This window comes from Puccinia triticina, chromosome 5A (genome assembly GCF_026914185.1).
Source record: "Puccinia triticina chromosome 5A, complete sequence".
In the NCBI taxonomy this organism is placed as follows: domain Eukaryota; kingdom Fungi; phylum Basidiomycota; class Pucciniomycetes; order Pucciniales; family Pucciniaceae; genus Puccinia; species Puccinia triticina.
Window position 1 is genome coordinate 4170781 of NC_070562.1, and position 18600 is coordinate 4189380.

Genomic DNA, 18600 nt, shown 5'->3' on the forward strand with positions numbered 1-18600 from the left:
CTACAATTTCCAGACCGGATCTCCATCATCACTGGTATCAGGTTTTGGTCTAGGGGCGGGTTTGAAAGCGGCGTAGAGGGGAGTGACGGTAGCGAAGCCTCTATTCAAAGCCCAAGCGTCTGAGCCCTCGAGGAGACCGGGTGCGTTAGGGTCAATGAGAGCGCTGATGTCAGGTTTGAAGATGAATTCGAGTGGGCCGTCTTGTGACTTGGAGGGTTTAGGATTAGGACTTGAATTGCTCTTTGAGTGCAGGTCTTCGAGGTGGGTTGAAGCTTCATCTATCTCCGCCGGCTTCATCGGCTCCGGCTTCGAGGGATCTGTCGCTGGTAGGAAGAGCCGTGCGTATCGGGTTCGGGATTCGGTGGTCCACGTCACCTTCGGATTATCTAAAATGGCTGGCACTAGCTGAAAAGCAGAATAAAAAAATGTTACATTCTTCACGCCCACTAATTAACGAAAAAGAAAACAAAAAAGAGAGAAACAAGAGCCACCTACCGGAATGTTAACATTGTAAAGATCCGGGTAATCTGGATCTCCCGGCTGCCCAAAGCCAGTTTTCCATAGTTGTTGAATGATCTTGATCGCGAGTTGATTGGCTGCTTTCAGTAGTGCATCTGAGATTGGTCGTTCGAAGATTCCATATGATAATGCAATTGCCCGATGATTGGATAACGCTGCATCCATGGCTGCTCTATGCTTGCCAATAGTAATGTAGGTGATTAAGTTATTGTTTTTAAAAAGAGAGATGAAAAAGGAGAGAAAGAAAAGCGATGAATTGAAGAGCTAAATTTAGATGTTGTACCACTCTTCTTTTTCAAATGATGCTTACCCAACTGTACCCGAGGAAAGACTGAAGGCACTACTAGTATTTCTGCCATAATTTGGACCAGAGATGACGAGGTCAATTTGGCCTGGATAGAGGTTGAATAGGCCCAGATTTGAGCAACTAGCGGGAGTACCGGAAACCAATTTCCAGGGATAATCTTGGAGAGTAGTAGCCGAATTATCGGTAGATCTTTTGCGAGTTGATGGATCATAATTGACCACCGAGAGTTTATCTTTGATCAGATAGGCTTTTCCGATCCAGGATTTCTGCGAGTCTGGAAGGACGACTCTCAATTTTGATCGTTCGGATCCCAAGAATTCGGTAACCAATAACTTGGAAAATGAATGGATGAATGGTGATTCGTCTTCTGAACATGGCCCGTCGTCATTAGTGACTATGTATAAAAGTAGAGCGTGATAAAAACAACGGCCCTGGAATTAGCAGTAGTCCTGCTCAATAAAAGATTTACATTTTCGATAGAATCAGAGGGAGGAAAGTTGAACGTACGCAATACCGTTGGCACCTCTGGAAAGCCCCGAGCTGTGGTCGACATTCGTGCCAGTTCTTTCCCGATGGCTCGCTGCTGCCACTTGGTGACTGGATCGACCCGAGTGGTGGCTGGCTGGCGGGCATCTGGCTCCGGGCCCCCGGGGTGGTTGGGACAGCAGTCGGCGGGGGTCGGGGACTTTCAGGGATGGCTGCAGCCTCAGCCTGCTGCTTCGATAGCCATCTTTACTCAAACAAATCCACTCCCTCGCCGACAACATCATGGCACAAGAATCAGAAACTCATCAACAAGCTTTACGACGCTATCTTGCTTCAACAGCCGGGATCGAAACGGCCGAAGAGTTCTTTCAGCTTGATAACAAAAGTAAGCCTAGCACTCCTCACTCATCAACCCATCTTATAATCAATGACCATCTCACTTTTCGTCTTTGACAGCAATCAAAAAGTGTCTCAGACACCTTGCAGCGGAAATAGCAGATTTAGATGATGATTGGGACCTGTATGCAGACAGAATGGTGAAGTTCGCTCTGGCCGGCGAATTTGAACCTTACAAGCATCTCATTACTTTCCTCCTTGCCGATGAAACTAAACCCAACGAAGCAATGCACCGACTCATCAGCCAAGAATACAACGGTCTCCCAACATCAACAGAATTCGTGTCGCCCCTGGTGAGGACCGGCACCACATCTGGCCTGATTCATTCTTCGGACCGGCTCGGAGACTTCCTCCCTTCGCTAAAACGGGAATTGACAGGCTTATTGTACAAGGACGTCAAAGGTTTGGTGGACTGTCTCCTCAACAGTCCACACCTGGATCCCACTTTGCGTCAAGAACCCGATGAACGTTTTATCAATCGAATGCATGCTGAAATTGTAACAGACAAGACGGAGACCTCTATGTTGCACTGGATCGGTTTGTTTGACAAACAATTCAAAACGCAATTCCCAGGCGATAAACGTCGTACTTGGCAGAGTAAACCTAAGATTGCTCTGGGGGGGCGTTGATGCGATACGCAGACTAGATGGTGCGATTATGTCTCGGCACTTCACAGAGGAACACGACAATCACATCCGAGATGTTATGGTCCCTTTTGAGCTGAAGAGTAATGTTTCCCGAACCACAAATGCTCTTGAACACTTAGCCAAATACGTCTACGAGGCCTTCATAAACCAGCCCACCCGAAACTTCGTCATTGTGATTACTATGTGCGGAACCTCGCTGCAGCTCTGGCAGTTTGACAGGTCCGGAGCCATCGGGTCTGAATTAATTGACGTCAAGGCAAACAAAGAGAACCTTAAAAAGTTTGGTGATCTCATGTTTTGGTTCTTAACATGCAATAAAACACTCCTCGGCTTCGATCCAACCGTTGTCGAGGAGGAAGGGCATCCTGTTGCGATAAACACCTGTAATCAACGTTTCCTCATACAACCCAGCCCCATCTTCCGAGCGCCGGGAATTTGGGGACGTGGCACAACATGCTGGAAAGCGTATCTTTCGGGAGATGAGTCTGACAGCTTTATTATAAAAGACTCGTGGCAAGTCGAAAACCGGAGAAATGAAGGTGAAATGCTTCGTGAGGTGACGGAAAAGGATGTACACTATGTGGCTCGATATTACGCTCATGAAGATGTCCTCGTGCACGGCACGGTTGTTGACATCGAATCACACGTTCGGAGGGGAGCTGAATACAAAGGTGGCAAGAAGATCGGATTCGATGTCAAGCCCGAAGATCCACAAGTGAAAAACGAATGTACTAATCGGTTTCACCGACGATTGATTCTCAAAGACGTGGGGGTACCGATTTACGAAGTCCATTCACCCGCTCGTCTGTTGGAGGCCTTCGAGGACTGCATCAAATGGCACCAGGAGCTATTGAAGGCTGGCTATCTCCACAGAGATATATCAATCAACAATCTCATGGTGAACGACAACTCAAAGGATCCGTATCGAAAATCATTCCTGATCGACCTGGATATGGCCATTCCCTACCCCAGTTTGGGTGTTCAATCCGGCCTGGCGAGAACTGGCACAAAAGTTTTTATGTCATCCAGATTGCTTCTCAAACTAGTCAGCCACAGTCACGTTGACGACCTAGAATCATTCTTTTGGGTGATGTTATGGATTTGTATCCAATATCCCGTCAAGGAAAGACAAGAAACCGAATTGCCAAGCTGGAATCAACAGTCGATGCAATCTTTAGGGGCAATGAAGGAAGGCTACCTCCATACGCCTTGGCTCCTCACGCAGAAATTCACAAATCACTTCCAGTCTCTCCGCCCATGCGTCGAGGAATTTGGGCAAATCATGTACAAAGAGATAGATCGAACTGACGATTCAGTCGGACGCGATGATCCTGCTAGGCTTTACAATAAGATATTATCACTTTTCCAACGGGTTCAAAAAGGGTTGCGTTAAGTGTAAGTAATTCTTCCCTTTCCTTGTTTGGCTAGGCCACTGACCCAAACGTTCATTTCTAGGTTTCAAAATTTTGTTTGCATTTTTTTTATTCTTCAGTTATCATCATTAGCAATCAAAATAGCTGCACCACTGCATGTCTCTTCATCAACACGTACAAGATGCTGGAGATAAGGCTGGCACCCGGGGGTTCGGGCGGGGGGTCAATCTCATCCCGAACCCCGCCTCCGAAACCACCCTGGTGGAACAGATTTTTTTTTGCCCCTGAGCTGCTGGCTGCCTGGCAGCGGAGTTGAAGCCGTGCACTCGCAGGCTTGACAATCTTTAGCACCCTCAGTCACGATGAAGCGCAAGAAAACATCCCACCCTGCTCCCGGCGGCGCTGGCGCTGGAAATTCCACCAGTTCCACCTCAAACCACCCCGATGTTGAAGATGAAGGAGAAATATCCAGCCAATCTCAAGCTCATTCCGCGAAGCGCAGTTGGGTGTGGACCTATTTCAAAGAAACTGAATCTGGAACCCATGCAGTCTGCCAATTTGTGGGTAAGACTAATGTGATTTGTGGCGCAAAGTTGAAAAAGGATCAAAGTAGCAGCACAAAAAACTTCCACAAACACCTTCAAAATATCCATTGACTTGTTGATCCAAAGCTCAGTAAAAAGATTGACATTGGACGGTGGACCAAGACTAATCAGCTGGCCCCAAAGGTAAATCTCTGGCAACTTTTGTGTTTTTTTTGTATCAGTTATGCTGAAGGCCCCACAATTTCTTTAGTTACAGTTGAACCAAGAGTCCCTGAAGACAGCTTTGATTTACTTTATTGCCAAGGCCAATCTCCCCTTTTTGGTTGTGGATAGGCCTTCGTTCAAAAACTTGATTAGACTTGTGAACAAAGAAGCAGCAAAGTTGATGGACCCCATCAATCAAAAGACTATGGCAAATCACCTGACAAGGGTGTATCTCCATTCTCAAGAAAAGATGAAGTCTCAATATCTCCAGCGCCAGGATTTCATCAGTTTTACCCAGGACGCATGGACAGCCCCAAACTCAACTGCTTTCATGGGTGTAACCGCCCACTTTATTAATAAACATTTTGAGATGATCAATATGACTATTGGAGTCCCCAATGTACGGGGTACGTACTCTTGAGTCATATTGCTTTCCTCCGCTCTCTTCAGTCACTGTCTGTGCTCAATCTGATGTGATATTTGGACATCTTTATTATTAGGCAAGCATACGGGAAAAAACATTGCGGACCTATTCCATTGTGTGCTTGAAGACTACAACCTCCTCAGCAAACTACACACCATTACTGCTGATAATGCAACTATAAATGGAGTGATGGCTCGAGATTTGAAAGTTCAGATACCGTCTTTCAACACTGAGACCCACCTTTTAGGTTGCATTGCCCACATCATAAATCTAGGGGCAAAAGCGGGTCTTGCAGTCCTTGGCAGCGTTGAAGAAGACCGCAATGGTCAAGAAATGTCAATGGAAGATGAAGATGACAAACAGAATGCTGACAATCCTGATGTGTCCAGATTTGGCAACACAGTCATGCGCATCTCGCATCTGACCTCCAATCCGGAAGGCAGTGGAATCAATCTCAATACTATCCTCAAGAGAATCCATGGCATCACTTACGTTTAGTTTTCTCTGCAACACCGTGAACGCTTGTGTAAGGTTGTTGAATTTGTACAGCCAGAGCTTAAGGAATCTGGTGCCAATAGAGATGGCCCCGCCACACCCGGGTACCCGTTTTGGTGCGGGTACCTGCAGCTGTTTTTAGCCCAAGTAGGACACCCGCACCCGCACCCGCACCCGCACCCGCACCCGCACCCGCGGAGTGGAACAGAGCGGGTATTGGCGGTACCCGCGCGGGTACCTGCAGGTACCCGTTACGCAAAATGCTCTCAATACTCTCACAAAGACAGATATTGTTCTTATTTCTTCACATAGTCTTGTATACATAGTTATGGTGACAGTGGAGTGGCTAAAAGTCACTCCACAGTCACCACATTCACATTGCTGCCGCTACTTTTCTTACCCTTACTCTTAGACTTGTTCTTCTCCTTTGCCATGTAATCGTGGAGGGCCAGAGGCTTGATCTTGTCGTTCTTCGAATAGAACGACAGGGCCATCCCTCGACTTACTGATTTGGCATTGAGTTTGTGCCTCCTGACAGAGACATAGTCTCGGCCGAAGCTGAAAGTGCGCTCAACATTGACTGTTGTAGCTATGTATAAAAAAAAAATTAGAATGGATAATCAACTGAAGAGGATAAGAGGGTCTCATCTAATCTTACCTGGGCAACTAAGAACGTCGAGAGCCATCTGCGAGAGACCATCATGATTGTTTCCGCCCTGTTTCTGCCCGGCCCACCAATTGAGGGCATTGATCGGCTCGCCATCCTCCAAAAATAGGCCGCCCGAGAGCCAAATGTCCAATGGATCTGACACAGGTTCAGCTGATCTGGCTAAAGCAGCCGCACCTAGACCAGCAAGAACACCTGTTTGTACCTAAATAACAAATTTGATCAGCTCATGGTGAGATAGCGATATCGATTGCAGGAGGAAATTTACCTTTGGTGGTCCTTGTCTTGGTATTCTAGGGAGTGAAGTTGAATTTTTTGGCTTGTACCATTTGCTATACATATCACGAGTGAGTCTGATGGCCTTGTCGATCCATTCCCTGGGCCACTTGGCAAGCTTAAAGTATTCGTCTTTGAAAGACGGGTGGAGAACTGGGAGTTTGGAGGCAGTTTTGCTTAGTCAACCTCAGAAAGCATACGAGATTAGAAGCGGGAATCCACTCACTCATTGCGATTCTGTATATTGGCGAACAGTCCGTAAGCGAATAGTATTTGTTTGTAATCGCAAGCCCAGCTCGGCAGGCGTTTCGTAAAGCTGCAGGATAATCACCATCCTTGTTTGCAATCACCGCCGAAAGATTTGCAGTGATTTGATTGATCAAGACAACAACCTCGGCAACCCAAGCCAAGGAGGATGTTGAGACTTGAAGGGTCATTTCGTAAAAAGGTTTGAGAACCTTCACCAGGTCCGCCGCCAAGTCAAAGTCCTCTTGATTCACATGAATGCCGCGAGGGGTGCCAAACGTTTTGTCTCGTTGCCACATGATACTACAGAAATGAGGGTCAGCCTTGTTCACAATCTGAATTAATATTAGCAAAGTGGTACTTACATAGCGTCCTCGCATCGAACAATGCTTGAAAGCTGCAAGTAAGTTGAGTTCCAACGTGTTGGGACGTCTCGCTCGACGTTATGAGGCCTCTTGCAATTCTTTTCTTGACAAAGCTCTATGAACTTTGCCTTGGAGTTTGGCGACTTGTTGAGTTTGGTTGCAATTCCACGAAACTGGATATGAGAAGATATATTGGGTCAATTCAAGTGTTTGTTTTACAGACCAGCCAATAAGTAAAAAACTCACCTTTGCAAGTGATCGGCGACAAGTTTCGGAGGTATAACTATCATCCACGCTCTCCTCTTCAATGTCTTCGAGGTCAGCCAGGGTCAGCTCATTGTCATTGCCAAGTTGTCCATGGGTAATATTGGGAAGATTGTCGCTGTCATCTTCTTCATCGGAGTCACCAAACTCATTGCTGGGGCTTTGGAAGCTAAAAAGGTAGATAGAGACAGAACGATTGTTCATGATCAGCGACAATTAATAAGCATAGTATGTGGTAAACAACGAACGTACCTTTCAATTAAATCATGGGCATCTTCTTCCTCATTGGATTCGTTGATCTCAGTAACTACGGGAGTGTTTGAAGGGGTTTTTTCTTTGCGTCCAAATCGTCGGAGTATCGCCTGGACTATGAGATTGAGGATGTGTGCGAAGCACCTGATCCAGTGCGGCTCACCTTGGAATCGCTTCCATTTGAGTTTTGCCAACTCTTCAATCATCACTCCGTTGTTTGCTGCATTATTGGAAACTATCCCACAGATCTAAGGGGAGTCAAAGAAGATCAGAAAGCTGAAAAGGGAATAAAACAAAATGAAAAAGAAAGAGTACGTACGCGATTCTCCAATTCAAACTTCTCAACTATGTATTGTACAACGCGAGCCAAGTAGCCACCAGTATGCCTTTCTTTGAGCTGGACAAAATCCAGAGGCATCGCATTTAAAACAACCTTACCGCTTGGATCATCCAATAGTCGGTAGATAACTGCACCGATGATATCGTATCCGTTCGGTGTCTGCCAGGCGTCAACACCCAAGTACAGTGCCCCATTGTGGACCTGAGTGCAAGTCGAAGTTAGTTTCTAATCAATCTGGAGAAAAATAAAAACGAAAGTTTACCTTCAGCTCCTCAAGGAGCTTCTCCTGAACACTCAAATATAGCTTATGAATCGCGATTGATACCGCCTTGCGAGTCGGAAGATTCTTTAAGATCGTTGGGTGGAGAACCCTCTTGAAGCTGATTTCCTCCAAGGCTGAAAAGGGTTTTGCACCCTCAGCGCACCATATAGCACATCATTGCAAAACCTAGAGCCCAAGAAAGAAGGTATTCAGATGAGATGACCAAATAGAAAGACCTGGAAATAAGTCTCACCTCCCGCGGGTCTATGTCACCCGTGCCGGTTACTCCACACGATGCAAGCGACTTGTTACTTGAAGGATTTTGTTGCTTCCTGAGGCATTGACCCGCATGTGTCAGAAGATTGCTGCAGGACGAGTCGTATGTCGGGCAATTAATTTTTTTAGAACACCTGGTGAGAATAATATATTCAGGTTAGGATAATATATTCTAGTTGTCTCGAATAAAATAAAATATACACACAATTTACATTGCCATGCAATCATGCGGCGATTGAACTTATCGAGCTGATCTGATAACTTGGGTGGGTCGTAAGAAGCGTATGCCGAGCTCACTTGATTCTGGGAAAGTTTGATTGCATGTTCTAAGGGATTCATGCTGGTGAGCTGGCATATCAAAGTATAGATGATAAAGAATAGGAAATGGAGGCTTACCTAGTCGCTGCTCATCAGTTGATTCAGGTCCGGAGGGAACGTTTGCGCCAGCCGAGTCAAGATCTTGATTGTGATCTTCTTCGCGATAATCTTCTTTGTGGTTTGATTGGCCGGTGGGTCTGTCTGTTTTGTCTTCTGACCTTTGTTGGGGTCGCTTGCGCGCTCGGGTCATTGTGTAGGTAGGAGGTTGAGGGCGCCGGGTATGGTTGAGGTTGCCGGGTATGGTTGAGGATGGGTGAGGTTGCCGGGTATGGTTGAGGATGGGTGAGGTTGCCGGGTATGGTTGAGGAGGGGGAGGGGAAGCCCGGTCGGAGATCCTGTGGTGCGCAGCTGCAGCGCACACAAGTACAGCTGTGCGCGGGTGTGGCAAAAAATACCCGGGTACCCTATGGGATATCCCCAGAATATCAGACATCCGCACCCGAACACGCACACGCTGGCGGGTACCCGCCGACCTTGGGCGGGTACCCGCGAGCGGATAGCAGGTACCCGCCCGCGGGTCCGTTTGGCCATCTCTAGGTGCCAAGCTCTTTTGCCTTGAGATCAATGTGGCTACTTGGTGGAACTCGACTTTTGCAATGTTCAACCGTGCAATCCAACTTCGCCGCTCTTGCATCCACTTCTGCAACAAGACTTCTGAGACAAGATCATTCATCTTATCCATGCCAGAATGGGATCAAGCAGCTAACCTGATGCGCTTGCTAGAGCCTCTTAACAAAGCAACACAAATGCTCTGTGGAACCAACTACCTGACCTTAAACACCGCACTCCCTGTCTACATAGTCTTGATGAAGCACTTGAAGCAAGTTCAATATGGTCTATGTGACCAAGCACAGCTCATCCATCCTGCCACCCAGATCATCAACAAGATCAAAAGCTACCTCTGCTCCGCACTTGGCAAACCAAGCTACATATGTGCAATGATCCTTGACCTAACCTTCAAGACTGCCATCTGGAAAAGAAATGAAGCCTTTATGGAGCAGCACTATGATGTGCCAGTCAAGGCAATCCTCACAATTTTCCGTGGGGTTGCAAAGACTTTTGATGAGATGCCTGATCCCCCTCAGCAAACCCAGTCAAACCCGGGTTCAAAGAAGCAGACATCCAGCTTCTTCCCTTCTGAATTATACAAGCCAACAACTGAGCTGGACACAGTTGAGGCGGAGATTGATTGTTATCTCAAAGAAGACCTCGAACGCAAAGGAACACCAATCTTGAAGTACTGGTCTGGCCGGCAATCAAAATATCCAATCTTGTCAAAGATGGCTTGGCGCTACTTGGCCATTCCGGCTACAAGTGCAGCCTCAGAGAGAGTCTTCTCTAAAGGTCGTTGGGTAGTCTCTTGGCAGCGCGCATCACTTGATCCTGAAACCATCAAGCAGTTACTGTGTCTCAAGGGATGATATCAGCTACTCAACAGCCCAATATAGTTCCTCATCCCTCTCTCCCCATGCATTTTTTCTCCCAACACTCATATAAATTAGTCAATACGCTTGTTTTTTACTCCAATCGAGTTGTTTTTCACTCCACATCAATCAAAATAAGATCTCTTGACAGAAGAACAGTTTTGAAAAAATAGTTCAAAATCATAGGGTATTCATGTTGATTTTGAATTGATTTCTGAAGACTTTCCCTCTGCTGAGAGACTATGTTTTGATTGAGCAAAGAATGTGTTAAGCCCCTCCGGCAAGCCATTGGGCCCAAAAGCCACAAGGGACTTTGTCAAGGTAAATGTTTGTTACCATAAATGTCTGCACCTTTTAAAATATATTCCAAGTTTGAAAATTCCTGATAAAAATCATGCAAAAAATGGGTGTGCATGCGCGGAAAAGTGGATGTTTTCTGCGTAAAGCTGGGTGCATGGCTTGTTTGACCAAGTCTCCTCTTACCTATGGAGTGATAAAATACTAGTTGCATTGCACCAACCAGAGGAAGGGAAGGGTCCCTGCGTGGCGATGCCCCCCCCCCGCTCAGTGTTCAGGAGGGACTTTGAGGAAGTATGCGTAGAAGTCCAGGGTCTTTTTTTGATGAATGCCAAACCAAACTAGTGATTCCTGCTTTCACAAGACCATCAGCTGGTTTTTTCTAGCTCTCATCATTGCCTGGCCATATCAACAACCCTCAAGAAATTTGTTCAAGCTCTTTCATCTACTATGGACATCTTGCTGGTACCATGAAAGGACTCGTGATCCCAGCAATCCATACATACCAAAACATGTTTGCCAAGGGACATGGGTTAATGGAGATTCAAGTGTATGCGCATGAGCTTCTAATGTTTCTTCATCTGATTAGGTACACAAAATCTGTCAAGCATGATAAGGCCGAACTGTCCACAGGAATCAGCTCTGAAGCAACCTGCGCCGATATTGAACAAGATCTTCAATGCTGATCATCTTCAAATTCCACAGGCTCGCAAACTGTGCACAATCGTCGCGACGGGCCATCGACCCCATAGGGCAATCCGGCTTGACCAGCTCACATATCAGACCGGCTGGAGGTAGGCCAGATAGGTTGCAAAGGTCTGAGGAAGATCCCGAGGACAATCAAGTCAACACCGAGCCTAATGCGAAGAATGATGTCAACTGACCAATCGCTGCTTCTGTGTGTCCTCTTCTCGTCAAAACGCCCCCTTGTCTAGCTCGTAGAGGAACCATGTGTCCTGGCCGAGTAAAGTCGTCGGGCTGACTTGATGGATCACTTAATTTGGAGGCAGTCAACGCCCTGTCATGAGCCGAGATTCCAGTTGTGGTATCTAAGAAAATTGAAGAGAAGAAAAGAAAAGAAGCAAATTAAGCTCCCTTGAACTCATTCTACGTATTGGTCTTTTTTTTGTCTGGCGTGGTGGGGCCTGCTGATGGAATATCAGGAAACACTCAACTGTATTTGTAGTCAACCGTGTGAGTATATGCGGTTTTGTGCTTCTCCGTATTGGTTTCAATCATCAAGGGGATTTTCAGTTCGTCCAATCGTTCACCGGGGAGAGCGATGCAGACATACCCGCTAGAAAAAAACGACTATAAGTATCCGAGATAAGGACCCGATCCGGCGGGGATACACAACCAAGATTAGAACTTGTGCAGGAAGAAAAAAGAACAAGAAAATAGACGAACGCTGGAAGGACAAGCAAGCGTTTTGTCCTTGGAGTGCTTACCTAGAATGTTTGATGATCCAAGCCATCATCTCCGTTGTGATCTTCGACGCGGCAACGACCAGGTCTCCTTCATTCTCCCGCTCCAGATCGTCGACGACCACAAGGCATTCCCCGTTACGGAAGCTTTCAATGGCTTCCTCGATTGTGTTGAGCTCGCGGCTGCTTCGAGGTTGGTCGGCGGGTGACGAGGACATTAGCTGGTTGTGTGAGGTCTGTAGCCGTGCCCGTGACACCGACACCCGGACGCCGCCTCCAAGGTTCACCCGACCCTTGCCCTCCCAACGGGCTCGGGCCCGACCCTCATTTTCAGGACCTCCGCCCTTCCGAAGGGCTCCAACGTTTCCAGCTCCACCCTTGCCCTCGCACCGGGCTTGGCTGCCATCACGACACATGCGCCTCCGTCTCAAGACAACGAGGGAAGCTCATGATTTCCTTTCCATTCTCCGTATTGCTTCCATGTTTGGGCCTTTTTCATTCTTGCATTTTAGGATGTTTATGACTTTATTTTAAGAAATTGATGAATTGGTATCACCTACACAGCGGTTCCACATCGCCGCCAATCCGGCCAAAGTTCGGCCGTCAATTTGACGGTTCCCCCCCAGCCAGTGTTGACCGTTCGCATGCCGGCCTCCCGTCAACCGTCAAGCGGACCGACGAATTTGCCAGCACGCCCGGCGATGCGCAAATGGACAACACGCTGGCAAAAGAAAGGGCGGGTTGACCCATCCGGCAATCTGCCGTCGAACCAATTACTACCCCCAGCCCCGAAACGGGTCGTTCCAGCCTCGATCGCTGCTCTGTGCTGCTGACCAGGCTCTCTGTGCTCATTTCAGCACATTGGTACATTGTTTTTTGTTCTTTGATTGGTTTTTTTTGGACAACAAACTACTGTTAGAGAGGAGAGAAATGGAATAGGGAAGAGAGGTGGAAGGAGTTATGCCGGAGAGAGTGGGAACAGGGGAAAAAGGATTGCAGCGCTTCCTGAGCTGCCCGGCTGGCTAGGACGACCGACAATCGTATTGTGTGGACGGGGAAGGGCGAGCTCAGAGGAGGAAGAGGGAGGGGCCATGACGTCTGAGACTTGGTTGACGACCACGACGATCAGCCGGCATTGGTCCGCAAGCACCTTCAGCCCATCCGCCACTTGGTTCATCTCCGCCGCTCACTCCGTCATCCTGAACTTCGCACTGCTCTGCTTCGACTGCTCCAGATCCGCCCGGAAGATCGCCCCGATCCCTGATCCATCGTGGGTGTTGAGGAAGAGCAATAGTCGGGGGAACGAGGCTCGGAAGGAGCCGAGCGAGGTGCGGAGCTCGATGGATGGAGGATGTGATGTGGAGGTGGGCGTGCTGTGGATGGGGAGATGGAGGGTGGCGGTGATCCGATGAGCGGACTTAGAGAAAATGAGACGGGTGGATGGGCGAGGGCCGAGGATGACGTGTCCCTCTGATGGGCGGACTTTGTCTTGGCCCCCTCTGCCCTTTTTTTTGGGTTAGCCTGGAGGCCAGCACAAGCGCGTTTGTCTGCAAACCGACCCCAGGCAAGTTATGTTAAACTTGCCTGAAGTCAAGTGCCGGCCGTTTGACTGTTAATTCGGCTGGCAGTTTGACGGCTGACGGGAGGCCGACAGGTGGGCGGTCAATCAGGCGGGTCTTTTGTCTTTGACGGCAGTTTCGACGGGCAAAACCTTAATCCGCGCAACTGCCGTGTACGACTTGCCATCAAGCTGGAAATCCAGATCTGAGCCGACAGATTTCAGATTTCGCACTGAAATCTTGGTCCCTGAAGCCCCCTGAAGTTATTCAGAGTTCCAGATTCCAGATTCCCCTGCAAAATCTGGAATTCCAGACTTATTCAAAGTCAACGGGAATTCCTCCACTGCTGTACATTTTACCAAAATTTTAAAATTTTGTTCATAATAGCAACTCCACCGTGGGAGCTTTCTGTGGTGCTAAAAGTTCACCATGTTTAGCTCTCGAGCTGCTGCAACCTACTGCGGCATCCACCGCGCGGGAGCTATCCTGAGAGCAAACTTGGCTTTCACCAAGCCCCAAGTGCGGTAGTGGGGTGTGTGTGTGGGGTGGTGAGATGTCACGGGAGCTTTTTTCTTTTTTTTAAAAAAGTGTAATTTTGCCTTTGGCATTGCACACTATGAATATCATGATGTCTACCTACAAGCATTTTTGTTATTTGTGTTTGTAGTTTGTTTTTTCCAGTACTTGTGTCTATGGGGCCAAGTTCTGTAGAGGATGTGGTAATCTTAACAACTAGGGACAATGAGTTGTGATGTGGGTTTGTGGGGTGGATGGGGTGCAACCATTTTTTAGGTTGATTCAATTGGGTAATGGGTATTGAAATTGAAGATTTTTTATACATGTAAAGAGGGCAACTAATAAGTGGGTTGAAGTTTGAATGGGTGGTGTGTAGTTGCCCAAGGGCTGAGAAATGGTATCGGCCAGGGGCTGGGTCCACCGGGATTTGAACACCGGACTTGTCACTCTCTTCAAAGTGATTATACTATGTTGTCGGAGGGGAGACACCAAGCTCCTGTGGGTGATGGTTACTGCTAGGCCATCTGGACCCAGGAGCTACTTGGGAGGAGTTAGTCATGCACTTGTGCAAAAAACTATGGCTTAGTAGCTATGTACTTACTCTTCATGTACATAGTTTCTAACCTTGTTGGTGACAGGCACCAAACCTGACCTGTCACCAATGTGCACCTACAGTCCCAGTTCTCACCTGCCTAGGCTCTCCTCTCTTTCCTCACCAAGATTGGAGACCCGGGACCATTAACACTGGAGAGCTGACCCACCACCGGACTGTTCTGTGCAGGTGAGTCAACACATCTTAGCAATGATAACCAAGATTGGAGGCCCAGGCCCACATGTGAGAGCTGACCCACCACAGGACTGTTTTGTGCAGATTCCGTGCCTTTTATAGGGAGCTCAGGTTTTGCTATATTGGTTGGCACCACCTAACTCCCAAGTGAGCTCCTGAGAGCATCCACATTGGTCGTGGATTAAGGAGGGATTAGTGTAACTAATCCTCCTTGGCAACCGCATCAGGTCTGATTCAGTCAGACTAAACTCCTCCCAGGAGTACAATTTGGACTAAGCAAGAGTAAATTTACTCCTTGCTAATCCTGGGAGTAAGTGCTGTATGCAGACACTTCTCCCCACTCAAAAGTACACCGTAATAAATTGTGTCGGCCCAACCCCCCCAACCCTACCCAAAAATTTGGGTGACCAACCTGATGTCTCATAGTGGGATGTATTGGGGATTTGCGTTATCATATCTTCCAACAGCGGGTCTACGCAGTGGAAGCTGTTGGCATATCTTCCAACAGCGGGCCTAAAGAAGGGCAGCCGTTGGCTGTTCTTCCAACAGCGGGTCTACAAAGTGGCAGCTGTTGACTTATCTTCCAACTGTGGCCCCAGGGAAAGGTAGTTGATGGCTGATCATTGGGCTCATCCATAAAAAAGCTTGACTACCGGGATTCAAACATCAAACATGAACCTCAGCCAAGCAGTAGTCCCACCACTAACCACTATCCCAAATCACATTGTACCATGCCTTGCTGTTTGTCATATATGGACAGCAAAGCATGTGCCTTGCATTATTCTTGTTGAGTTGGGTGGTTTTTTTTCTTGCAATGTTCTTTTGTTTCACTTTTTTTTTGTAAAATTTGAACTGTGTCGCCTCTTTCTTACAGCAAAAGAGGAGCATCCAAGTGACTTGATAAAAAAAAAAGAAGCCCAACCAATCGTTTAGCTAACCTAGACAGCAAGCCAATCATGACAGAGGCTTGACGCAGGTCCAACCAGCTGGCGGTGTTGGCTTGCTCAATTAGACAAGCCTTTGTCCGCTGCTGAGTCCTGTTGGACTTGGATTTGACAGATGATCAAGCCAACAGAGTCAATTGAGCATGCCCAACCCAATGATGCCGTTGGCCTGCTTGGCAGGGCTGGATGTAGGGATGGCTATCAGGCGGGCACAGGCCGGCCTGGGAGGACCCGGCAGTTCGCTGGACGGGTTGGGCCAGGCTAGGTTCTCTAAAAAGTGAGCCCGCCCCAAACCCGTTTAACAATTGGGCCACCCATGGGCGGCCCGCGGGCCGCCGTCGGGCCCCAGCTAAATTTTGGAATCATGAAGAAATGAAAATTTTGAGGGTTGGTCATTTAATTTAATAACTTTGTAACCCTCCCTACCTCATGGTTAGGGAGGGGACCGGGAGGACCTGGCAGTTAGCTGGACGGGTCGGGCCGGGCTAGGTTCTCTAAAAAGTGAGCCCGCCCCAAACCCGTTTAACAATTGGGCCACCCATGGGCGGCCTGCGGGCTGCCGTTGGGCCCCAGCTAAATTTTGGAATCATGAAGAAGGAAAATTTTGAGGGTTGATCATTTAATTTAATAACTTTGTAACCCTCCCTACCTCATGGTTAGGGAGGGGACATACACAAACAATAAACAAATAACAACAATAGAGAGAAATCATTCTGAGGCTTCTGGCTTTGCTCGGGTGGTGGTGGGTGTGGATTTGTGGCAGCCTGAGCCTGCCCTCCTGCCTTGGCCCTGGCCCCTCGCCCATGATCCCCACGGTTGGGATCATCCCGGGGGATGAAAGGGGCCTGCCTGATGGGCGCCCATTGGGCTACCCGAGCCCGCCAGACTAGGCACCCGGGTCACTTGGGCCCGGCCAACTTCACAAATTCCCCCAATAGGGCGGCCCAAACCCAACCCAAACCCGGGTGGGCTTGGGCGGCCTGTCGGCTAGCCCGCCCAATAGCCATCCCTAGCTGGATGGGATTGGCTGGGCAATCCATGACCCCTGATCAACCCGCATGTCATGCCAACACAATGTGTTGTTGGTGTTGGCTTGAAATGCGGGTTGGATGGGTCAGACTCACCCAGTTCTGCATTGCTGGTGTCGGAGAGGTCATGCCAGACCTGTTCCTGATCCCGCAGCCAAGCCCACGCGCTGATTCAAAAAATTTTGAGTGGTGGTGTATGCACCAAACACAGCTTACATAAGTTGCAGGTTCATACAGCATACTTGCTCAACAATTAATCCCGCCCCAATGTGGTTGATCACCCGGATTAGTGCTAATCCCGGAGTAAGCTAATCTGCTACTTCTCAAGTTACAGCTGCACCAATGCGGATGATCTGAGGCTCCTAAAACCCTGGATAGCAACCCAGGTGGCCCTTGAATTTGTCATTCTCGGAGCTAAATGTCAGATAGCACCCGCGGTGGAGTTGCTCCAAAGGTATCCATTTTAGCTCCAAAGTTTAGAAAAATTCAGTTGTGAACCCCCCTATTGTTTTCCTCTTCTCTGGCACATCTACATAGTCACAGATGACATATTTAACTACAAGAAAAATTCTAAAAACTGCTAGTAGTTGAGATTAGGGATGAAAATTGGGCCAGGTTGGCCCTGCACCAGCGCTCTTGGGTTGGTGTGGATTGTTATTTTTTAGGTCCCACGGCTAAATGGGCTTGCCCAATGGGCACCTGAGTTCGGATAGCGGGTTTTGGGTAGCCTGTGGGCACCCATTGAATTTCAGTGTGGCCGGCGGGGTGCTTCTGCCAGCTTCAGCAAGTCATTGTTGAATCAACACTCAACTAGTCAACACCCAAGCTTCAAAAGGCTATGTCTGAGTCTATCACCCCCGACCTTACTCCTGTGGCTACCACTTTGAGTCAAAGTCAGAATCTTGTATCTTTGCTGAGCTCACACACTGTCACAAGTGCTTGTTTGTGGGTCTGACCAACGGTGGGCCGCTACACTAAACTCCCCGTAGCGTGCGCTATCCGCTAGTTTAGCATTGTGTAGTTCCTGACACAGTGCCGTTAGATGTAGCGCCCGCTACGGTCCGCTACGCTTAGGGATGGTAATCAGGCGGGCTCGGGCCGCCCGCGGGCTGGCCCGACGCAGCCCGGGAACTTGATGGACGGGCCGGGCCGGGCCAGCCTCATTCAAATGATGTCCAAACCCGAACCCGTTTATGACTCGGGCTGCCCATGGACAGCCCGCGGGCCGCCGGCGGGCCCCGCCCAAAAACCATAAGGAGCCAGAAAAATAAAAATAAAAATAAGAATTTAGGATAAATAGCCTTCAAAATTGTTTCTACTTGATTCCCAGGGAGGAGCAGTGAAAAAACATTGGTGAAAAAATAATTTGCGTGTATAAATTTAGTAATGACGAGGGAAATAACATGAAAAATCACTGCAAGGCTGCCCGCTTGGCAGCCTTGATCCAGTCTTGAGAGCAGATCAATGCCTCGACAGAATCTTCATTCAGGCGCATTCGATCATCATCAAGAACTCGCCCGCCTGTAGAGAAAGCCGACTCAGAGGCTACTGATGTTGTTGGGACCATGAGCACTGTCCTGGCAATCTTTGATAGTGATGGGAATCGAGGTGAATTCATTTTCCACCAGCCAAGCAGGTCGAACTCGGAATCAGAATCGTCGGAGAGGATCACATTTTGTTCTTTGAGGTAAAGATCCAACTCAGCCGCAGGTGCATTCGGCGAAGCTTCAACGGTTCCAGCCATGTACTGATGGAAGGCAGTCAAGTCCTTGTTGATTGCCTTCGTTGGCCTCGTTTGATTTTGATTGGCGGTTGGCTCAGCGGCAGATGATGAAGCTGGAGCATACAGGTTCCATAGTTGAAAGACGGTCGATCGCACATTTCCGACAAATTCATTGA

At 48.2% G+C, this 18600-nt stretch overlaps 3 protein-coding genes across 3 annotated transcripts; all 3 read right to left on the reverse strand.

Annotated features, from left to right (window-relative positions):
- Positions 1–4903, reverse strand: PtA15_5A514 (uncharacterized protein; the record flags this gene model as incomplete). The annotated part of the gene is made up of 6 exons (XM_053169284.1): positions 1–405; positions 496–691; positions 830–1220; positions 1334–1511; positions 4418–4436; positions 4893–4903. 6 exons carry the CDS (start codon positions 4901–4903, stop codon positions 1–3), a joined length of 1200 nt encoding a protein of 399 aa, XP_053020496.1.
- Positions 4904–11079: 6176 nt separating this feature from the next.
- On the reverse strand, positions 11080–12085 carry PtA15_5A515 (uncharacterized protein; the record flags this gene model as incomplete). Its single annotated transcript, XM_053169285.1, has 4 exons — positions 11080–11261; positions 11328–11492; positions 11619–11740; positions 11892–12085. 4 exons carry the CDS (start codon positions 12083–12085, stop codon positions 11080–11082), a joined length of 663 nt encoding a protein of 220 aa, XP_053020497.1.
- A 740-nt stretch (positions 12086–12825) lies between these two features.
- Positions 12826–13044, reverse strand: PtA15_5A516 (uncharacterized protein; the record flags this gene model as incomplete). The annotated part of the gene is made up of 1 exon (XM_053169286.1): positions 12826–13044. One exon carries the CDS (start codon positions 13042–13044, stop codon positions 12826–12828), a length of 219 nt encoding a protein of 72 aa, XP_053020498.1.
- Positions 13045–18600: the final 5556 nt, after the last annotated feature.